The 19,811-nt window shown below is 66.3% G+C and overlaps 4 protein-coding genes across 14 annotated transcripts in view; 2 read left to right on the plus strand and 2 right to left on the minus strand.

Annotated features, from left to right (window-relative positions):
* The window catches only part of PPP1R13B (protein phosphatase 1 regulatory subunit 13B), a 93,784-nt gene extending 86,360 nt beyond the window's left edge, over positions 1-7,424 (plus strand). Inside the window, exons 10-17 of the mRNA XM_055130037.1 lie at positions 232-401; positions 662-1,166; positions 1,889-2,667; positions 3,100-3,237; positions 3,309-3,442; positions 4,716-4,882; positions 5,598-5,797; positions 6,477-7,424. Of these exons, the coding sequence (XP_054986012.1) occupies positions 232-401; positions 662-1,166; positions 1,889-2,667; positions 3,100-3,237; positions 3,309-3,442; positions 4,716-4,882; positions 5,598-5,797; positions 6,477-6,518 (2,135 nt within the window). The 3' untranslated portion in view covers positions 6,519-7,424. The remainder of the gene's footprint in view (positions 1-231; positions 402-661; positions 1,167-1,888; positions 2,668-3,099; positions 3,238-3,308; positions 3,443-4,715; positions 4,883-5,597; positions 5,798-6,476) is intronic.
* Positions 7,425-7,510: 86 nt separating this feature from the next.
* On the minus strand, positions 7,511-12,679 carry ZFYVE21 (zinc finger FYVE-type containing 21). 7 transcript variants are annotated; one of them, XR_008629105.1, is made up of 9 exons: positions 12,480-12,679; positions 10,839-10,889; positions 10,496-10,664; positions 10,152-10,227; positions 9,971-10,062; positions 9,684-9,805; positions 9,464-9,517; positions 8,103-8,242; positions 7,511-7,980 (listed from the first exon to the last, which is right to left on the minus strand). XR_008629105.1 is itself a non-coding variant. In XM_055130038.1 (9 exons), exons 1-9 carry the CDS (start codon positions 12,615-12,617, stop codon positions 7,945-7,947), a joined length of 807 nt encoding a protein of 268 aa, XP_054986013.1. In that variant the 5' UTR covers positions 12,618-12,679; the 3' UTR covers positions 7,511-7,944. The 7 variants fall into 7 exon arrangements, 4 of the variants coding, with proteins under 4 accessions (XP_054986013.1, XP_004603658.1, XP_054986014.1 ...); XM_055130038.1 differs by having other exon boundaries at positions 9,684-9,734; XM_004603601.2 differs by lacking the exon at positions 9,684-9,805.
* Positions 12,680-12,930: 251 nt separating this feature from the next.
* Positions 12,931-18,366, plus strand: XRCC3 (X-ray repair cross complementing 3). Its single transcript, XM_055133744.1, has 8 exons — positions 12,931-13,013; positions 14,350-14,421; positions 14,650-14,787; positions 14,900-15,112; positions 15,210-15,364; positions 16,111-16,323; positions 16,402-16,445; positions 16,520-18,366. Exons 2-8 carry the CDS (start codon positions 14,367-14,369, stop codon positions 16,767-16,769), a joined length of 1,068 nt encoding a protein of 355 aa, XP_054989719.1. The 5' UTR covers positions 12,931-13,013; positions 14,350-14,366; the 3' UTR covers positions 16,770-18,366.
* The window catches only part of KLC1 (kinesin light chain 1), a 33,849-nt gene continuing 29,682 nt past the window's right edge, over positions 15,645-19,811 (minus strand). For 2 of the 5 annotated variants that reach the window (XM_055133738.1, XM_055133743.1), the window contains exons 15-16: positions 15,934-16,006; positions 15,645-15,837 (exon numbers count right to left, since the gene is read on the minus strand). In XM_055133738.1, coding sequence (XP_054989713.1) covers positions 15,835-15,837; positions 15,934-16,006 — 76 coding nt within the window. In that variant the 3' untranslated portion in view covers positions 15,645-15,834. Of the gene's footprint in view, positions 15,838-15,933; positions 16,007-18,503; positions 18,597-19,153; positions 19,350-19,811 lie in introns of those variants that run through there. The other 3 variants (XM_055133737.1, XM_055133736.1, XM_055133735.1) reach the window with 3 other exon arrangements.

Below are 19,811 nucleotides of genomic sequence, written 5' to 3' on the forward strand. Positions count from 1 at the left end.
GCCAGCTGGGCCGGGGAGCAGGGCCGTGCTCGCGGTCTTCCTCCCGGTCACAGCGCCCTGCTCTGCGGCCCAGTCACGTGGCACCCGATCCCAGTGTGTGCTGCTGGGCTGGGGGACTCCTTGTCCAGACAGTGCCCCGGATGGAGCGTTTGTCTCTCCTCGGAGCCTGTTCTGATGTCGGTTCTGCTAATTTTAAAAAAACATTCATTTCAATTCTATGTTCTTTTCAAGCTAATGATGGAAACTGGCCAACGTTAAAACAGAATTCTAGTTCTGCAGCAAAACCCACGCAGCCGGCCGGCGTGGACTGGAAGGACTCCAGCGCCGAGGGGCCTCTCAAGCAGGGGGCGGTCTCCAGCCAGCCGGTGCCCTTGTCGGCGCTAGGCGGCACGGAGAAACTGGTAAGCCCGTGTCTCCCGCAGAACCTGAGCGCTCCTCCAGGCGTCTCGGTGCTGCCTTCATCTTCGTCTCGGAAGGCAAATTAATTGTCAGTCATCATCCCCGTGACAGCCACGGTTGGAGGCCGTGGGCTCTGCAGTGTGCCCGTTGTCCTGGCCGCAGGCCACCTGCAGGGTCACCAGTATTTGCCTCCTCTTGGGACTGTGGGACGCACTGCACTTTCAAAGGCTGACTTTGTCTTTTGCTTCCCAACTGAATTCAGGGCATGGAGATTGGGAAAGCGCCGCCCCCCGTGCCCGGTGCCAGCAAGCCGCTGCCTCCAAGCTATGGGACTTATCCAAGTCCTGCGCCCATGGGCCCCGGCTCCACAGACTCCCTGGAGAGGAGGAAGGAGGGCAGCTTACCCAGGCCCGGTGCGGGCCCGCCCGGTCGGCAGAAACCCGCCCCGCTTCCCCCTGCAGGGGGCGCCCACCAGCCCCCCGGTTCCTCACAGCAGATTCAGCAGAGGATTTCCGTGCCGCCCAGCCCTACATACCCACCCGCGGGGCCGCCTGCGTTCCCAGCGGGAGACGGCAAGCCTGAGCTCCCCCTGACTGTGGCCATTAGGCCCTTCCTGGCTGATAAGGGCTCCAGGCCGCAGTCCCCCCGGAAGGGCCCCCAGACAGTGAACTCCAGTTCCATATACTCTGTGTACCTCCAGCAAGCCACGCCACCCAAGAATTACCAGCCCGCGGCCCACGGCGCCTTAAATAAGTCTGTCAAAGCAGGTAAAGCAGTGTGGGTGCGCCCCGACTGGGCTGGCAGGAGGTCACGTTCCCTTGAAAAGACGCCGCCCCCTGCCCTTGGGCCTGGGCACGTGCGGCCGTGGGTGTCTGTGGGGGGTGGGAGGGAGGCGCAGAAAGGGGAAAGAGGAGTAGGGTTTGCAGCTAGAGCACAGCCCTCTGACTTCCTCTTCTGGCAGCTCCCGGAAGGGCCAGATGCAGGCCAGATGCAGGCCAGATGTGGCCCTCCTCTGGCGGCTCCTGCTGAGTGACCTGGGGGCAGGGAGCTCTCTGGCGCCACCCCAGGCCTGCAGGGTGGGGTGCAGGCAGGGAGGGGAGGAGGCACTGGGGCCCTGAGGTACAGTGCTTACCTGGGGGTGGGGCGCAGGGCTCCTGGGGCTCCGGTCAGATGGTCAGATGTGCGTGTTCCTGCATGGCCTCCTGCCTGGCCTGTCACTGGAAAAGCCCCAATTCTGAAACTCCAAAGGTAAAATCTGACCCATTCGGGAGCTGGTAGTGGTTCTCAGAGTAGAGGTTCCTCGGGTTGTAGAAGTCGGGATGCAAGAGAGCACTTGCCTTGAGCACGGAGTTCCAGCCCCAGCACGCCAGAAAGAAAATCTCAGAATTGGGGATCTTGGTCCCTGGGGGTCCCAGGCCCCCGGCCATGTCGCCAGACCCAGAAAGCCGACCTCAGTCTGGGGTGCTGAGCCTGCCCTCCTGTCTCCTAGTGTACGGCAAGCCCGTGCTCCCCTCGGGCTCCACGTCCCCGTCGCCGCTCCCGTTCCTGCATGGCTCTGCGCCCCCCGGCGCGGCACAGCCTCCGCCACCCTCAGACTGTGCCGAGAAGGAGGCCGAGCCCGATGGCCCGGCGCTGGCAGGGGAGGGCGGCCCCGGCGGCGGCACCGTGGAGAGCCTCGCGCGGCCCCTCAGCCCCACCAAGCTCACGCCCATCGTGCACTCCCCGCTGCGCTACCAGAGCGACGCCGACCTGGAGGCCCTGCGCAGGAAGCTGGCCAACGCGCCTCGGCCCCTGAAGAAGCGCAGCTCCATCACGGAGCCCGAGGGCCCGGGCGGCCCCAACATCCAGAAGCTTCTGTACCAGCGCTTCAACACGCTGGCCGGCGGCATGGAGGGCGCCCCGTTCTACCAGCCCAGCCCCTCGCAGGACTTCATGGGCACCATCGCGGACGTGGACAATGGCAACACCAGCACCAACGGGAACCTGGGAGAGGCCAGCCCTGCCCAGCCCACGGCCCCGCTGCCCGTGGAGCCCGCCCTGTCCTCAGACGCCAACGACAACGAGCTGCCGTCCCCCAAGCCAGAGGGGCTCGTCGGCCCCCAGGCCACCCGCCCGACAGCCGAACCAGCGGAGGACAACAACAACAACGTGGCCACAGGCCAGACGGCAGAGCAGGTCCCCAGCCCGGGGGCAGAGGCCCCGTCTCCAGGGGACGAGCAGGTGTCCCCGGCTGTCCCCCCTGCCGCGCCCCCGCCAGCAGCCTCCACGGTGGGTATCGTTGCGTACTCGGACCCCAGCTTCCTTGTCACCCGCTTAGTACTTGGCGCTGGCTTGATGGCGTGGTGCCAAGAGCAGGGCGTCCCCAGGCTCGAGCAGGGACAGTCACGTCTGCACACTGTAGGGACTCAGAGAACACTCAGCTGCCTTTCTAGAAGGCTCCTGGAGGGGTCTGAAGGGCAGCAGGCAGGGAGGGCCGTGTGGATGCTGCAGTGTCCCTGAGAGCTGCTGGCCTGGGCTACCTGCTTCCCGAGGAAGAAGCGGCTTGGGAACTCGCGGTCACCGTCCTCACTCCCCCGTGGGCACCCCAGCGCCAGGCCGATGGTTGGCCGCTGGGTCACCCGGAGACCACCAGCCCACCCGGGCCCTGCGCAGCGGGGCTTGCCTTTCCTCAAAGCTGGGCTTCCCTCCTCCCGCCCACAGAGCAAGCGGACCAACCTGAAGAAGCCCAACTCGGAACGGACAGGCCACGGGCTGCGCGTCCGCTTCAACCCCCTGGCGCTGCTCCTGGATGCGTCTCTGGAGGGGGAGTTCGACCTGGTGCAGAGGGTCATCTACGAGGTGAGTGAGCTGCAGGCTTGCGCCCGGGGGGGGGCGGGGCGGGGCGGGGCTCACACCGGCCTGTGTCCCAGGTGGAGGACCCCAGCAAGCCCAACGACGAGGGCATCACGCCCCTCCACAACGCCGTCTGTGCTGGACACCACCACATCGTCAAGTTCCTGCTGGACTTCGGGGTTAACGTGAATGCCGCCGACAGTGATGGCTGGTAGGCGCCTTCCTGGGCCTGGGCACGGGTGAGGGGGGTAGACGCTCCTGTTTATCACGCTGCTGACGGACGGACGGGGGCGCTGTCCACCCCCCCCCCCCGACTGGCCGCCTCGGGACATGCCCAGGCCCAGTGTCTCCCAGTGCTCTTCCTGAGGGAGGCTTCTGGACCGCTGAGGTGTCCCTGCGGCCTGCTTGCAGCCGCCATCGTGCTCACTGCTGACAGACTGTGTCCGTTTCACACACGCTTCTCAACCATTTCCCGTCATCATGCAGTGATCTGGGCCTTGGGGGCTGTTGCTCAGTCCACTACCCGCCTGCTGAGGGGTCTGAGACGTGTGTATTTTTTTTTTTAAGTAAACATATTTTATTTAGAGGTTTCTGAGGGAAGGAGGAAGGGGTAAGCGGGAGAGAGAATAGTAAGAATAACGTGCTCAAGAGAAAACACGGGCTTCTCCAAGGGTGGAGAGCTCTACACACATCCTAGCACTGGACACAAAAGCATGAAGATGCGGGCAACACATGTGCTCGGACACCACATGTGCTCGGCCATGTGGGCACAAGCAGCACGTGGGCTCAGGAAGCATATGCGCCAAGACATGTGTATTTTTTTGCCTTGGGGTTCGTTTGGGTTTTTTGTTTTTATGCCACACCCAGCAGCGCTTCAGGACTTACCCCTGGCTCTGCACTCAGAAACCTGGTGGACATGGGGGGCCGTATGGGGTGCTGGGGGTTGAACTCAGGTCAGCTGCATGCAAACCAAACACCCTCCCTGCCATCCTGTCACTCAAGCTGTGGCCCAGGACTTGTGAATGGGAGACCTGTCGTTAAAAAGAACAGCAGCTGGGGCTGGAGCGCTGGTACAGCAGGTAGTGTTGGCCAGCCCGGGTTCGACCCCGGCATCCCATATGGTCCCCTGAGCACCGCCAGGAGGAATTCCTGAGTGCAGAGCCAGAAGTAAGCCCGACCACTGCTGGGTGTGACAAAAAAAAAAAGAGAGAAAACAAACCAGTGGGCTCCCAGGCATGGCACGAATGAGTCACCCAGGCTGAGGGCTCATCTGTTGGGTAAAGGCTCAGGTGCTCATCTTGCACATGGCTGACCAGGTTCAGTCCCTGGCACCCATATGCTGCCCACCCCCGCCCCCCACCAGGAGCAATTCCTGAGTGCAGAGCCAGGCATAGCTCCCGGGCACTGTCAGGTATGGCCCCAGATCAGACAGCCAGGGCGTGGGTGCGGGCGCCACCCAGCAGCCCTCCTGGCTCTTGCTGCAGGACCCCGCTGCACTGCGCGGCCTCCTGCAACAGCGTGCACCTCTGCAAGCAGCTGGTGGAGAGCGGCGCCGCCATCTTCGCCTCCACCATCAGCGACATCGAGACAGCGGCCGACAAGTGCGAGGAGATGGAAGAGGGTTACATCCAGTGCTCCCAGTTCCTCTACGGTATGGAGGGCGAGCACGCGGGCGTCCTTGCCTTCCTGAAGGCGCCAGAGCATCCCTGTCGCAGAGGGCTCTGGGCTCAGGTGCTGAAGAAACAAGTCCTGTTTTTGTCTCTTGTGGCCGGGGAGTTGGGCATCTGTGGGACAGGCCGCGTTCCTCTGAGCACTGTGCTGAGACACAGCAGGGCGGGGTATACCTGGGTTGGGGCAGAGTCAGAACACCCTCTCCCGCCGCCGCCCAGTGCTGACCACGGAAGGTGGCTCCATAGCTGGGAGCAGACTGTCCACAGGCTGGAGGTCATGTGCTCCAAAGGTAGAGGAGACCTTACTGGACCCCAGGGGAGTGACAGCAACACCCTTGAGGCCAGACTTCAGGGCAGCTGCCCAGGAGGGCCGGGAGCGGTGAGAGCAGCCCCTCACTGCTCTGTGCCAGAGCTTCGGCAGCTCCCTGCTTTGGGGGGAGTCGGTTCTGGGTGCGAGTGGCCAGTCTCACTGGTCCGTCAGAAACCCTTTCAGGGGCCAAAGCTTGTGACCTGCAAGCAGGAGCCCGGGGTTTGATTCCCCAGCACCTCATCAGCGCTAAGCAACGCCTGTTAGGACACGGGCCTACAGGCTGGCCTTGGCGTCAGTAGCTGTCCTTGTGGTAGGCCTAGGCCCGGCTCCTGACCTCTCTCCAGAGCCACTCTGCAGCCGCCACTGACCATTGCTGTCCTATCCAGGGGTACAGGAGAAGCTGGGCGTCATGAACAAAGGTCTGGTGTACGCTCTGTGGGGCTACGAGGCCCAGAACAGCGACGAGCTGTCCTTCCGTGAAGGGGACGCCATCACGATCCTGAGGCGCAAGGATGAGAACGAGACCGAGTGGTGGTGGGCTCGCCTAGGGGACCGGGAGGGCTACGTGCCCAAAAACCTGCTGGGGGTAAGCACACCAAGGCCAGCCCACCAAGGGGACCTCTGAGGGACCCGCTGTCCGGTACTGGGAGTCTCCGGACACTGAGCACTGCATGGCATCACAGCCGCTGGGCATCCCCGCCACCCACCCCCCCCCGCTACTGTGAACGGGCAAATACATGGTTTGAGCACACCGTGGAGCGCCCTGGACTCACCAGGCACCTGTCCCCTAACCCAGAATGCTCTGCACCCTAAGCTCGCTGATGGGGGTCAGCCAGGAAGCGGGCCCGGAGGATTCCTCACTGTTGCCTCTGTGGGCACCCTGTCCCCCAGAGCTCTGGGGGCATTCACTGACCCTCACGTGCCACATGTGCCCAGCAGTGAGCAGCCAAGACAGTCTCCAAGGGCTGGAGCAATAGTACAGCGGGTAGGGCGTTGCACGCGGCCAACCCGGGTTCGATTCCTAGCATCCCATATGGTCCTCTGAGCACTGCCAGGGGTGATTCCTGAGTGCAGAGCCAGGAGTAACCCCTGTGCATTGCCAGGTGTGACCCAAAAAAAAAAAAAGTCTCCAAGAATGTGCAGAGGGTGCCAGATTCTGAGGAAGAGGAGAGTGGAACTGAGGCCCTAGGCAGCCAGCCCTGTGACCGTCCGGGGACCAGGCCAGTGCCCATTCTCTGTCCTAACCTGTGCCCCTTGCCTCCTAGTTGTACCCACGGATCAAACCCAGACAGCGCACGCTTGCCTGAAGGTCCCTGTGGAGCCCCTGGGGAGAGCTGCCGCCTTCAGCAGAGCCCACAATGTGAAATTACTAGTTTGTTGGAACCATAAGAGGAACTCGGCCTCCAAGAAGACTGAATTTTGCCAATCAATAAATCCAAATAAATATCCAGCTTTCAAAACAACCATTCCTGTTGCCACTTAGAAGCCCCATAATTGAAACCCTGGTTGATTGCCAGTGAAGACACTGACTTGGTCCCAGTCATCCCTCACTCTCGTCACCCCAAGAAAATGTGCCACCTCTTCCTGGGAATCAGACCACAGCCTCGCCACCTCAGCACCCACGTCTTTTCCTTCTACGACCAAAGCAGGCCTGTGCGGAGACTCCTGTCCAGTGCTCATGCCACTGCGTCCTGGGCCAGTGGCGCTGGACTCACTTCCACACTACAGGCACAGGGGCCCTTAAGACCAAGTGGCTCAGCCCCTCTAGTCCTTACCCTCATGGCACTGCCAGAGGCCCCGAGAGGCGGTGGGAACAGGTGGGGCCCAGGCCAGGTGGGCCAGGCCTGCGGTGGCGTACTGACCTTTGCCCCATCCCCATCGAAGACCTGTAGCCAGCACGGCCCCAACCCTGGTATGGACTGGATGAACAGCTTGGACAGGCTTTTTCTATACCAAAAGTATTTTTTGACTAGACCATTCAGAATTCCCAGAAGGGTGGTGGGAATACTGTTTCTCATTAAAATCTAAGCCCTTACGCTTTATTTTCCATTAAGTTTCATGTATAATTTATGTATAAACGTGTATAGGCCACTGCTGTAGTTCTTAGTATTGACTGTACAGTGTGATGGTGGGGGTGGCAGCCTCCACTGGAAGCCAGCTGCACCCCAACATCGCACACCTGTTGTGCACAATAAACCGCCATGTCTCCCGGATGGCTGCGCGTCTTTGTTCTGAGACCAGAGCTCAGCTGTCACAAAGCCCAGGCGACAAGCAGTGAGGCTCGGGCTGTACTCTGAAAATAGGTCTGATCATAAGCTTTATATACAAATTGTGTACACAGTTGAACAAAGTGAAGTAGAAAGTGAGAAGTACAAAACAGCTGCTTCTGTACCCCCATGAAGTGTCGAAGTGTCAGAGGTTTGTTTGTGGCCCCAAACCAGTGAGGTGGACAGGCTGAAGGCGCTGTAGGACCCGGATGAGTGATCGCTACCTAAACCTCTGGAAAGAAAGGGGGGAGGGGACAGTTCCCATCACCCTGGAAGCTATCGGTGAGCTTGAGTCCAGCGGTGTGTGATCCCCCGCAGCTGGCAGCCCGTGGGAAAGCAAGCAGCAGCTTCGAGAGCAGCTAGACTGGGAGCTTATTGCACTAGGCCCATGAACTCCTGTTCCTCCGGCTCAGACAACGGCCCAGCAGACAGGATCCCCTGGTCCACACTGTCGCATCCCACATGCTTACTGGTCCCGTGACTCATACAGGAGCTTGGCAGCCTGCAAAGAGGCCAAAAAAACAAGAGGTGCTTGGCCTCAGGCCTGGCTGGAGTTGCCGTGGGCACCCAGCAAGACAGGAGTGGGTCTTCCCAGGGACGCCCCCTCCTACCCGCCCAGAGTACCTTGTGCATAGCCACCAGCCACGCAGTCGACTGCCTCCTGCTGGCACTGGCCTCCTCCCCAGCCATCAGCCTCAGCTGGCTCAGGCCCTCTGCCCCTGGCACCGAGTACTGCAGGGACATGCCCGTGGCCCGTGAGCCCCCTGCAGGACAGACAAGGTAAGAAGGCTAAAGGGACCTGTGCAGCCCCCAAGCCACAGCGCCCCTTCCCAGCCCTCGTGATGGCCGAGGCGCCCCCAGTCCCAACCCCGGGTGTGAGTGGGCTCCAGGGCTTGTGGCACACGCCTCAGGTTCACAGGGTAGGGCTGGGCCAAGACACCTAGCCCAGTGCCCTCCACTGTGGCGTGTAAGGGGCAGACTTGGGCACACCCGTACAGCAGGGCGAGTGCCCGGGCTGCGCCTGTGCATACACTGGCTGTGCGGCGGGGCACTGGGGCCGAAGCGGAGGAAGCCTGTTCCTGGGGCGTCAGGAGCTCCCCGACAGACTAGCCAATGCCTGCTGAGGACTAGCCCGAGCCAGTTCGATGCTGCGTGCTCCGGGGGAGCCCTGCTTTCTACTTGTGCCCCACCCAAGTCATCGGACAGCTCATCTGCATCAAACGGGGCCTTCCGCCTCCTAAACCTCCAACTGCCCTGTGCCAACCTCCCAGCCAGCGCTGCCACACAGGCCTGGTGCCCCACAGGCTCCCCTCCGTCCAGCCCTGCTTGTACGACTCAAGTCAGTCCCCAGAGCTCCTCTCCTGCCTTCTGGGCTCCACGTGGCAGCGTGACTAAAGGTCCCCCCCCCCGCCCAGAAAGTGGAGCCCTTCTGTGCTGCTGGACTCCTGGCACCCGGGCCCCACTGCAGGGGAAGCAGGGCCCTGTGTTCCCTAAGCCATGAGGGGCACACAGGAGCCTGGAAACCCAGCCCACCGGGGGGTGACCTCCCCGACCTCGGGTGGGGCTGCAGGATGCCCTCCTGGGCCCCCAGCAGGGACGCAGGCAGGAAGGCTGCAACTGGCAGCGTGCCTCAGGTCACCAGCTCCAGGATCTCGGGCAGGGACCTGGGCTGTGGGGGTCAGAGGGAGCCCGGCCACTGGCCTGCATGCACTGGGAGGTGGCAGGCTGACTAGGGGCAGGACATTATCAAGCGAAGGGCCGAGGGCAGCCCCCTTGGACTCAGCCTGCCTGAGCAAGATGCGGGCAGTAGGTCCCCCTCAGGGCCACGAGCACCGAGCAGACCGTCCTGCCTCCGGGCCCAGCTCTCAGATAAACCCCAAGAGGCAGCTGTGTGTTTCACAAAGCTCTGGGCTGGGCCGTCCCACAGACAGAGGGACAGGGCCCACAGCATGCTGGGGTGCGCACCGCACGGGGTCCTGGCTGACCTTCAGAGACAGGCTGGCTCCCCAGAAGGCTGGTGTGAGCGTGAATGTCTTTTTCTACGTCAAGGAGGCAGGCAGGCAGGAGAGAACAAGCAAGAGGCAATCAGAGAAGAGCCTGCCTGAGGGGTCCCGCTCTGCACAAAGCAGGTGATGACGACTGCGGACGGGAAGACGGAGAGGGAAACCCAGTCACCCAGTCCCACTGAGTGTTCTGGGGGCTCACCAGGAAATGACAGGAGTCCAGGTGCCAGATGCCGGACAGGCGCAGGGAGGGCTGGGGCCGAATTCTAGGAGTCACCGCCACTCTGAACCTTGGGAGTTGGGGGGATGCCAACCACCCCCAACCTTGGGAGTTGGGGGGATGCCAACCTCCTGAGCCCCCACAAGGGGCAGCAGGTCCCTTGCCTGGGATGCGTGACCCTAATGCCGCTCGGCAGACGCAAGCCCACAGGCCAGGCCCCACTCATGCCGCTGCCCACCTCACCCTGCCCGGCCCGGCCCTCCGCTCACCTCCAGGAGCAAAGCCCTCAGTGAGGAGCTGCACGGTGCAGATGTGGGCGACCTCAACCTCGCGGTGGCCGTCTCCGTCCAGAAGCAGGAACCTGCACGCCAGACAGAGCACAGTACGTCACGTCACTCTGGGTCGGGGACAGGGAGCGGCCAACACCCAGACGCCGCCACCCCTCCCCACCTCTGGTTGTTGGAAAGACGGCAAACCACTGCTTCCGGCTTCTCGGCATCTCCGAAGGTTACCAGGAAGGGGGCTCCTGAGGACAAAGGTCAGATCACGAGCTGTCTCCCGGGGCCACCAGGGAGCTTGGCCTGGCGCCTCACCAGGGCAGGAGGGCGGCAGGTGAAAGCAGCACACGAGTGATGCTACTCAAGGGGTCCCCCCACCCCACCCGCCCCCAGGAGGCCAGCGGCCTGCAGCTCCCGGGAAAGGCGCCGGAGCCAGCCAGGGCCGAATTACCCAGGAGCGTCGCCTCCACGGGGCCCGCGCAGCGAAGGGGAGCCAGGCCAGGGCCCCAGGCTCACCGTTCAGCAGCACCCGCAGCTGCTTGTCGTAGAACTCGGCCTCCTTGTGGGACACCAGGGCGCAGCGCGCACACTGCCGCACGGGGTCCACGAAGCACATGCGCCGCAGCGCCACCTTCTGGCTGCAGCACTTGTCACAGAAGCACTTCCCGCAGCGGCGACAGTGGTGCTAGGGCGTGAGGGCCGCGTGAGGCCCGCGTGGGGCACGCAGCGCTCCTGCCCTGCCCGCAAACACGGCGGGGGCCGGGGGGCCCGGCTCAGCGCGATGTTCCCGGGGTCCGTCCCACCCAGGGCCCCGGCCCGGCCCGCCAGCCGTGCTGACCGCCCCCTCGCCGCAGCTCACCTTGCGGGTGAGAAAGTCAAACTTGGCCTCACACTGCATGCACCTGGAGCACTGGGAGAGAAGGCGACCGTGAGCGCCCGCACGAGCACCCTGCACCTCACAGGCGGGCGCGGCGCAGGGCCGGAGCCACCCTGCGCTGCTGGGTCTGGACTGTGCTCGTCCTGCGCCCGGACCGGGGGTGGCGCCAGGACGCGCCCGAGAGGGCACGACGGTCCCGCACCCGCTCCACCCGCCAACGCCGCAGGGCTGAACTGGGAGCCTGCGGGCGGCGGGCCCTGCGTCCCGCACCCCTGCGGCAGGCCGGAGGTGGAGCCGCACGTCACCCCGGCGGCTGGGACGCAAGGCCCGGGCACAGCGCCGCGGAGCCACAGGCCGGCCGCGCCGGGAGGGAGGAGAAAGTTCTGGAAACAGCCACGTTCTCACTGAGGTGCTCAGAGCTCTTGTCTCCACCGAGCAGGAGGAGGTCAGCACCCCGGACAGGCAGGCCGTGCTGGCCCCGGACCCTGCTCGCTGGCCACGACCCTGCGGAGGCCCCACAGCCCGCGGGTGCGTCTCCTCTGGCCAACACGGGGCGACACTGTGGCCACAGGAAGGGCGGGGGCAAGGGAGCGTCTGCACCCGAGAGCAGCCCCCCGGGTGTCCCCGCAGCACCCTCAGGACAAGGGCCTGAGAAACAGGGGCCAGAGCGATCGTTGGGGTGGGGCTGCCTCGCCTGCCGCGGGTTCGAACTCTGGCGTCCATCTGCCCCCAGGCCGGCCAGGAGCCACCACTGAGCCCCGAGCACGGGCAGATGTGGCCCAAACGCCAAAAACATAAAAATAAAGATAAAAATAATGAAACTTATCCCGCCTCCCCAGGGGACAGGACCCCGCCGCGTGGAGACAAACGTCACCTTTGGCGCCGGTCTCTGGTCCAGAGTTTTTAGACTCCCCAGAAGTCAAACAACAAACACACACGAGAGCCCGGGAAGGCTGACGTCAGCACTCCTGCCCTGCCCAGCCCCGCGCGGGCACCGGGTCCCCGGCACCCCCGGACCCTCGCCGGACGGCAGAGGCCCCTCCCGGCAGCCCGGCGGGCGCGGCGGCGCGAGCCCACCCAGAGGGGCGGCAGCTTCGTCCCGCCGGCGCCCACCGCGGGGCGCGGGGCCAAGCGCGGAAGCCGCTGGGCGGGGCCGGCCGGTCGCTGACCCCGAGGCCCGGCCCGAGAGGCCGGCCGGGAAGGCCGCGCGCCCCGGCCCCGGCCCGGCCCGCGACCCCGGCCCCGCGACCCCCGCCCCCCGGCCCCGCGACCCCCGCCCCGCGCCCCCCGGCCCCGCGCCTCCCCCCCGGCCCCGGCCCCGCGCGCCCCGGCCCCGCGCCCCCCCCCGGCCCCGGCCCCGCGCCCCCCGGCCCCGCGCCCCGCGACCCCCGCCCCGCGCCCCCGGCCCCGGCCCCGCGACCCCGGCCCCGCGCGCCCCCGGCCCCGCGTCCCCGGCCCCGGCCCCCCGGCCCCGCCCCCGGCCCCGCGCCCCCCGCCCCGCGCCCCCCGGCCCCGCGACCCCCGCCCCCGCCCCGCGCCCCGCGCCCGCCGCCCCAGGGGCCCGCCCGGCGCCCGGGAACCGCAGCGCAGACCCCGGCAGGGACGGCGGCGGGCCCGACCCACCTCCTTGTCCGGGACCCACTGCGGCTCCTCCAGGCCGAACGGGCTGCCGAAGGCGCGGTGCTCGGGCACCATGCGCAGGCCGCTGGGGGAGCGCACCAGCTTCTTGGCGTCGCGGCGCGCGGCCACCTCGGAGGCCATGACGCTGCCTCCGGTCCGCTGGCCGCCCGGCTCCGGCCCTCGCCCCGCCGGCGCCCCGCCTCCCCGCGGCGGACGGCGCTGACAGCGCCCGCGGCCAATCGCTGCGCGCCGCTAGGTGAGACGTCCAATCGCACTCCGGCTCCTCCCTCTCGCGCAGTCCCTCCCCACCAATCGGCAGTGAGACACGGCCAGTCACCAATCGGTCCTGGGAGACTGCCGGAGATGCTCCGCCCCCTTAGGGCCACTGCGACTTTGGATTGGTCGATTCTCCCGAGCCCTAGGCACAGTTCCTTTCTAATTGGCTTACTCTGCGCAGGCCGCTGCTCATTGGCGGAGGAGGCGGGGCCACTGGGCGGCGGAGACGGCGGGAGCGCGCGGGAAGTGGACGGAGCTGCGGTGAGAGCGCGGCGGGCCGCGGGCGCGCGGGGTGTGCGTGGGTCCGGAGAGGGGCGCGTTCCTGCGTGGGCTCCCCAGGCGCGGGGCCGGGCGGAGATGCGCGCCGGCAGCGCGGGGTGGGCGCGCCTGGGTCGGCGCAGCCCGGGAGATGCTCCTGGGGGAGCGCGGCCTGCCGGTGTCGGGGCGCCCGTGGGCGAGCGCCGCTGTTCCTTGCAGAATTCCGAGGAGTTTCAGCACTGCCCCGTGGGGCCCAGTGCGGGGTGGCCCGCAGGGACTGTCCCGAGCGCCTGTCGCCTCCTCGGGCACCTGGACGGGTGATGACAGTGTGGGGTTGGGAGACTGGCTCAGCCTGGTGTCAGCGGCGCCCTCAGACGGCCCAGGGTCCCTGTGGACACCCAGGGGGAGCCGTGGTCAGGGTACACGTAGGTGCCAGGACAGGACCTGGGGTCTGGGTATATGGGCACCGGGAGAGGACACCCAGGAGGGACGGGGCCTGGGCTATGCGTTGATACGCAGGAGGGGACACACCAGAGGGGACACGAGGTTGGGTAGGTGTGGACACCGTGAGCGGCCACAGCAGGGAGAGCAGGCTCGGGGGGGGCCAGGAGGCCAGGCCCCGCGTGACCGGTAGTGTCGGTGCCCCGGCAGGCCGGCCCCCGCAGCCCCGAGTGGACAGGACAGACTGGGCTGCCCCTTCACTGCCCCCTCTCCCCGCACACGGGTGGCGGTCTGAGAGCCCTGGGACCTGTTCGGGCCCTGAACACAGGCCCCTGAACACAGTGCATTGGGGCGTCTCTGGAGCTGTGTCCAGTGGTGGGCAGGGATGAGACTGAGCTCCCCGCCTGACCCCCGGGGGCACGGGCGTGGCTGCGGGGCAAAGCCCCTTCCCTGCCGCTGCCCTCTGCTGCCCCAGCACTCTGGTGTGATGGCCACTGCTCAGGCAGCCACCACCGGGGGGCCGGGGGAGAGGCGCCTTGCACACCCGGTCTGGCACTCACGTTAGCACATCCTGTCTCCCAGCCTGCCCCGCCGGCCCAGCAGTTCCTCCTGGGGAGCCTCAGCCGCTGCGGAGGGCGGAGCACTGGCTTGGGTGCTGGCGGCTGACCCAGGGTTCCTGCCCCAGAGGGGCTGAGGTGAGGCGGTCACAGGCCTGCACTGGCCGCACTGCCCGGGGGTAGAGAGTTACCCAAGGGGCAGCTCCCAGCATCCTGCAAGTCCCCCGTTAGCCCAGAAACACCTCCCGGAAGTCCTGCTGGTCAGCAGGCAGGACCCCACCCTGCAGGCTCCCTGGGGTTTCTGAGGGGTGTGCCTGACTCCCCTTCCCGTGTCCGCACAGGGCAGCCCCATGGAGACATGGATCTGGACCAGCTGGACCTGAACCCCAGGATCCTGGCGGCAGTGAGGAAAGGCAGGCTCCCTCGTCCAGACTCAGGCTGAGTTCTTCCTTTCTCCCCCACTGCTGCATTGGCTGACACATCTCCAACGGTCCCCTCTGCTTGTTACACTTGTCCAAGCCCCACATCCGATCATTCTCCCAAGACACCAGGCTCTGTGTAGACACTAGAAACCCCGGGGCAAAGCGCACGTTCCAGCCTTCCCTGGCGTCACGCGGAGCCCTGTGCTCGTGTCCTTTCAGCCAAGGTGGTGTCCGTGCGGCAGCTGCTGCACTTCTCTGGCCCAGACCTGCAGAGAGCAACGGGCCTCTCGGGCGCCGACATCCGGCTCCTGCTGCGGACGGCCGCCGTGCACCTGCGGGGGACCAGCACCTTCACAGGTGGGGCCCAGGTCTTCAGGCCAGAGGAGGGAGCAGGCGGCGGGATCAGGGAGCACTGTGGGCCAAGAGGCTCAGCCGAGGGCCCGGCCAGAGCCATCCTGATGCCCCCTAGCGCTGCACCTGTACCAGCAGAAGGACCGGTTCCCCACCCAGCACCTGCGCCTCAGCCTCGGCTGCCCCGTGCTGGACCGGCTCCTGGGCGGCGGCCTGCCCCTGCAGGGCATCACCGAGCTGGCTGGCCGCAGCTCGGCCGGGAAGACCCAGCTGGCTCTGCAGCTCTGCCTGGCCGTGCAGTTCCCGCTGCGGTACGGAGGCCTGGAGGCCGGTGAGTGGCCGCTGCGGAGGGGCGGGGCGGAGCGGGGGTGGCAGCCTTGCTCCTGTTGGGGCACCGCCAAGCCGGCCGGCACGACCCGCCCACCCAGGCGCCGTGTACGTGTGCACTGAGGACGCCTTCCCCAGCCGCCGGCTGCAGCAGCTCATCGGCCAGCAGCAGCGGCTGCGCGCAGACGTGCCCGCGCACGTGGTCGGGAAGATCGAGTTTGGGGACCACATCTTCGTCGAGCACGCAGCTGACGTGGTAAGTGCTGCGTCTGTCGGCCCGACGCCAGAGGACGTGGCTCGGGGGCGACTGGCACACAGACCCCGGTGCCCGCCAGCAGTGTCCACTGCAGAGGGTTCTAGAAGTGGCTCCGGGAGGAGAGTGACCCCTGAAGTGACACCAGCACGGCAGGAAAGAACGCAGTCTCCCCGGGGCGTGACTTCCGGGAGCATGCCCACACGGCCCGTGGGCGTGGCTGGCAAAGTCCCCTTGGCTCATGGACCATTCTAGAAAGAACTCAAGCACAAAACCAGGCCTATAAACTGAACATTTTTAATTTACATTAAGATACACTGTCGGGTGGCGCAGCAGGCCCCGCGGCTGTGCCCACCCCGCTGGCCGTCAGCGGGTGTGGGTGCCCAGGCCGGGGCAGGAGGGGGCCCAGGCTCCGGCCCTCCAGCCTCGGCGACCCCAGGCTCTCACAGGGCTCCCGGGCGCTGTGTGCGGACTCACTGCAAAGGAAGGGGACGTCAGGCCAGGCCCCGAGACACTGCCGCTGAGGCTGGGCAGGCCCGGCTGCACCCAGGCCCCCACCCTGCCAGGCTCACGTTGAGGACGGCGTCGTCCGCGCCTCCACTGCTACTGTCATTTTCCACGCTGAGGGGCTCGGCTGCGGGGACCCTGGGGGAGCACAGGGAGGCGTCAGGGCCCAGGGCCCAGGCACGCCCCGGGCGGGGGTCTCCTGTGAGGGCCCACGGGACGCAGGTGATGGTGCCCCCCTCCAGGACAGCCTGCTGCAGTGTGTGACGAAGAAGGTGCCGGTGCTCCTGGCTCGGGGGCTGGTGCGCCTGCTGGTCATCGACTCAGTGGCTGCCCCGTTCCGCTGTGAATTCCCCGCCCCCGACGCCGCACCCAGGGCCCGGCTCCTGCGTGCTCTGGGAGCTGCCCTGCGGCGGCTGAGCTGCACCTTCCAGAGCCCGGTGCTGTGCATCAACCAGGCGAGCCCCCGGGCGGGCGGGCGGGCGGGGCGGGGCGGGCGGGGCCCACAGGCACCGCGCTCACTCTGCGCCCTGCAGGTGACGGAGGCTGTGGACGAGCAGGACATGGCTGGGACAGCAGGGTAAGCGCCTTCCCCTCCCGGCGGGCGGGAGGGCAGGTGGGCCCAGGGAGTCACGCAGGCCTGTCCCCTTCCAGCCCCGGGGACACACGGGTCCTGCCAGCACTCGGGGGCACCTGGGCCGACCAGCTCCTCGTGAGGCTGATGGCGGATCGGCACCGCCCGGACGAGGGCCCTCCCGCAGGCCGGACCCTGAGGGTGCTCTTTGCACCTCATTTGCCCCCTGGGGCCTGCGGCTACGACATCCTGGCGGAAGGTGTGCGAGGGACGTCTGGCTCCCCGGGGCCAGCAGCGCCCCCTGTCGGCTCGGCTTCTACACGGCCCTAACATGGCCCTGCCGGAGCCACCCCAGGGGATGCCGGGGCCTCCTGACACTGGCACGCACAGGCTGCGGTGACGGAGGTGACCCCCACGCGCCCCCAGAGGGCGCTGCTGGAGTAGCCCGTCACTGGGCGCACGCATGCTTCACCCCAGAATCCCCTCTGCACTGCCCTGCCCCCGCGGGTGCCTCCAGCAATGGCTACCTGGATGGGATGTCCTGCCTGGACAGTGGCCTCCGGTTCCCCTCCCACCTGCATGCAGCAGGCCTGGAGCACACGTGACCACGGGGCAGACGGTCTCGCCACACACCTAGAGTCTGGCGCTGCTCCAGCCACGGCACAGAAGTTAGGCAGACACGCCCCCCCCCCTCGGGCCTGGAGCTGGGGGAGGGACCCCACTGGGCTGCTTCAAGGTCAGGGTTGTGGTCTGGCCCTAACCGCTGAGGGCTGACTCGGGGAACCCTGGTCCAAGAAGACAGGAGACGGCCTTCTGCGGAGCACACAGAACGGACGACAGGCAATAAAATGCTTTATTCCGGTCATTGGATGGAAGCAAGGCCAAGTCACTGTCCAGTGTCACACCAGAGCAAAGGCACAAAACCGAGACTGCCAGCCCTGCACTCAGCCACACACACCCTGGGGTCCCCCCACGACGCTGCACGCACCCACACCTGTCCTCAGCCCCGCGTCCCTGCTATAGCCCAGTAGGAAGCACATCGGGTCCTGGCACAAAAGCCCCACCTGCAGGGCTGGCCTTGCCCATGACCCAGGTACCCCCAGTCCAGAGTCAGGAATCTGACCAGCACGCAAAGGATCAGCCTCACATGGATGCCTTCCAGAACATTCCATGGCTGTCAGTGGCAGGTCTGGTGGAAGAAAGCTACACTCCTTAGCAAAGCCCCCGAACTAATGGCTGTGGACGCTCACCGCCCATGCTTCTGTGGACACCGGGTGTGACCTGAGTGCCCTGCCACTGTCCCCTCCCCCCGCTCCCCACTGCTGGAGGAGGCCGGCCCCTGAGCCTCAGAGCGACCGGAAGGGGCTGTGTGCCCGACTTAGCTGCCTGGGGCCACATCTTGGCCACATCTCAGGTGTGACCCCCGAGAAATGGTCGCAAGGAACAGAGTTTGGAGTATGCAGGAGGCCTGAGGCTGGGCAAGGATGTACCAAGGGAACGGGGCAGCAGCAGAGGGCACTCACATCCCTGCCCTGGCACCGCAGACCCCGATGGGCCAGCAGGGGGCACCCAAGCACCAGGCTCTCTGGGTCACCAAGACCCAGCGTCCAAACCAGGCTGCCTGAACCCAGACCCCCCAGCCTGAGGGGCTCCCCAGCGTCCACCCCAGCCCCGCCTAGTGCAGTTCCACGACAAGGACAGCCCTGAAGCCCCTGACAGCACCCATGGCTCAGACTCCCTGGCCAGTGCTCGGGCAGGCACCAGCACATCAGTATCCCTGTCCCTTCCCCAGAGCTGCTTAAATACATGAAGACAAGCCTTTAAAAGCATCACGCCCGCCCGAGGGCTTGGCGATGGCCGTCCCCTAGGGTCGGGGCTCCCTGCACTGGGTGGGGTAAGGGGGGCCGCGGGGCGGGCAGGAAGCAGTCTGCGGCCTGCCCAGCAGCCCCTGACCCGCCATGCCCAGCGGGGCTGTGCTGAAGAATCGGGGGCCCTCCTGAAGGGTAGGAGGTCACCTGAGACACGGAGCCCCGCCTGCCCCTGCCGGGGGGCACCTGGTGCCGCTATCTTGGGCCCCGTCTAGCTCTGGCCGCAGTGGGCCAGGTCAGTGTGGCTGGCGCTCAGAGCTCGCGAGTCCGCGAGACAATGACCTCGATCCTGTGTGAAAGAACAAACGGGAGGTTACACCCCGCCCGGCCGCAGGCCAGCTCCGCCCAGCACCCACTAGGGACCCGGGAGGGGACAGCTGCAGGCTCGGTGAGGACACGCGTGCCCGGTGCTCAGCATCCAGACGCCCAGAGTGAAAGCAGGTACCCACCACGAGCCGCAAACCCCCGAGTGCCCGCAGCGCCAGCCGGGCACACACCTGCAGGGCTCAGTGCCCGCAGCACAGGACCGCCACAGGACAGCACCGCCGCCAAGGCCAGCTGCCATGGCATGAATGTGGGCCCTGTGGGCACCAGCGCGCCAGAACTGCCAACATGCACAAAGTCCGTTCCCAGAAGCCCGGGCCAGGTCGGCTCGGGGCCCGCTGTGCCCGACAGTCGCACTAAACACTGGACAGAAGCGAAGTCTAGAGCCAGGAGCCCGGCCAGCAGCTGTCCCGAGTGCCAGCGTGAAGCGTCGCCGTGGCATGCTGGCATGGGCACAAGGCTGGAACCCAGCCATGGACGCGTGGGGTCCAAACCGCATGCCAAGGGCCCAAGACCAAGTGACAGTGTGTCAGCAGGTTAGTGAAGCCGGGCGGGGACTGAGCAGCGGCCGTGTCCCGGGACGGCGGGCGCAGAGCGGGGCGCAGCGGTGGGCCCGGCCGCCTGCGGGGACGAGGAGGGCGGGCTCCTTACTTGCAGGCGGTCTTCAGCTGCCTGGCCAGCCACGTTAAGGACATTCAGAGACCTGGCACGCTTCATGCTGTGACCGGGCAGTGGACATGCAAGGACAAACAGCACACGGGTCAGCGGCAGCAGAGCACACAGCGCCCCCGAGATGACATGCAGCCCCAGGCACGGCCTCCCCGCTGAGGGACCTGCGGGTCCACACGCGCGACCCAGCCCCGACCGCAACTCCCCGCTCACTGAGCAGCGCGTCACTCAGCGAAAGGCCAACGACACGTCAACCCGGCGCCTCCTCTGCACGTCTGAAACGCTCCAAGAACCGGAAGGACCCCCGGGGCCTGTGCGAGCCCGAGCCCGCCCGGCATGCCAGGATCCCGCAGGCACCGCCGTAGCCCCCCAGAAGCTACTGAGCCTCGGAACAAGAGGGCGAGGGCACCCCCGCCCCGTGCACACGGGCAGGCCCGTTCCAGATACTCAGTGGGGGGAACCTGAGCACTCTTCAAGAGCTGTGGAGCTAGTGGGGGCAGGGACAGGGGGC

Source organism: Sorex araneus, chromosome 3 (genome assembly GCF_027595985.1).
Source record: "Sorex araneus isolate mSorAra2 chromosome 3, mSorAra2.pri, whole genome shotgun sequence".
Taxonomy (NCBI): Eukaryota; Metazoa; Chordata; class Mammalia; order Eulipotyphla; family Soricidae; genus Sorex; species Sorex araneus.

What these genes read in the sequence shown, in the direction of transcription:
- XRCC3 (XM_055133744.1), top strand. Translation starts at nt 14,367, where the DNA reads ATGGATCTGGACCAGCTGGACCTGAACCCCAGGATCCTGGCGGCAGTG. An exon ending in TCGAGCACGCAGCTGACGTG is followed by an intron (nt 15,365 to 16,110) that starts GTAAGTGCTGCG and finishes GCCCCCCTCCAG; the next exon opens with GACAGCCTGCTGCAGTGTGT. An exon ending in CGGTGCTGTGCATCAACCAG is followed by an intron (nt 16,324 to 16,401) that starts GCGAGCCCCCGG and finishes TGCGCCCTGCAG; the next exon opens with GTGACGGAGGCTGTGGACGA.
- ZFYVE21 (XM_055130038.1), bottom strand. Translation starts at nt 12,617, where the DNA reads ATGGCCTCCGAGGTGGCCGCGCGCCGCGACGCCAAGAAGCTGGTGCGC. An exon ending in TTGACTTTCTCACCCGCAAG is followed by an intron (nt 10,665 to 10,838) that starts GTGAGCTGCGGC and finishes CTCACGCCCTAG; the next exon opens with CACCACTGTCGCCGCTGCGG. An exon ending in GGCTGGTGGCTATGCACAAG is followed by an intron (nt 7,981 to 8,102) that starts GTACTCTGGGCG and finishes GCCTCTTTGCAG; the next exon opens with GCTGCCAAGCTCCTGTATGA.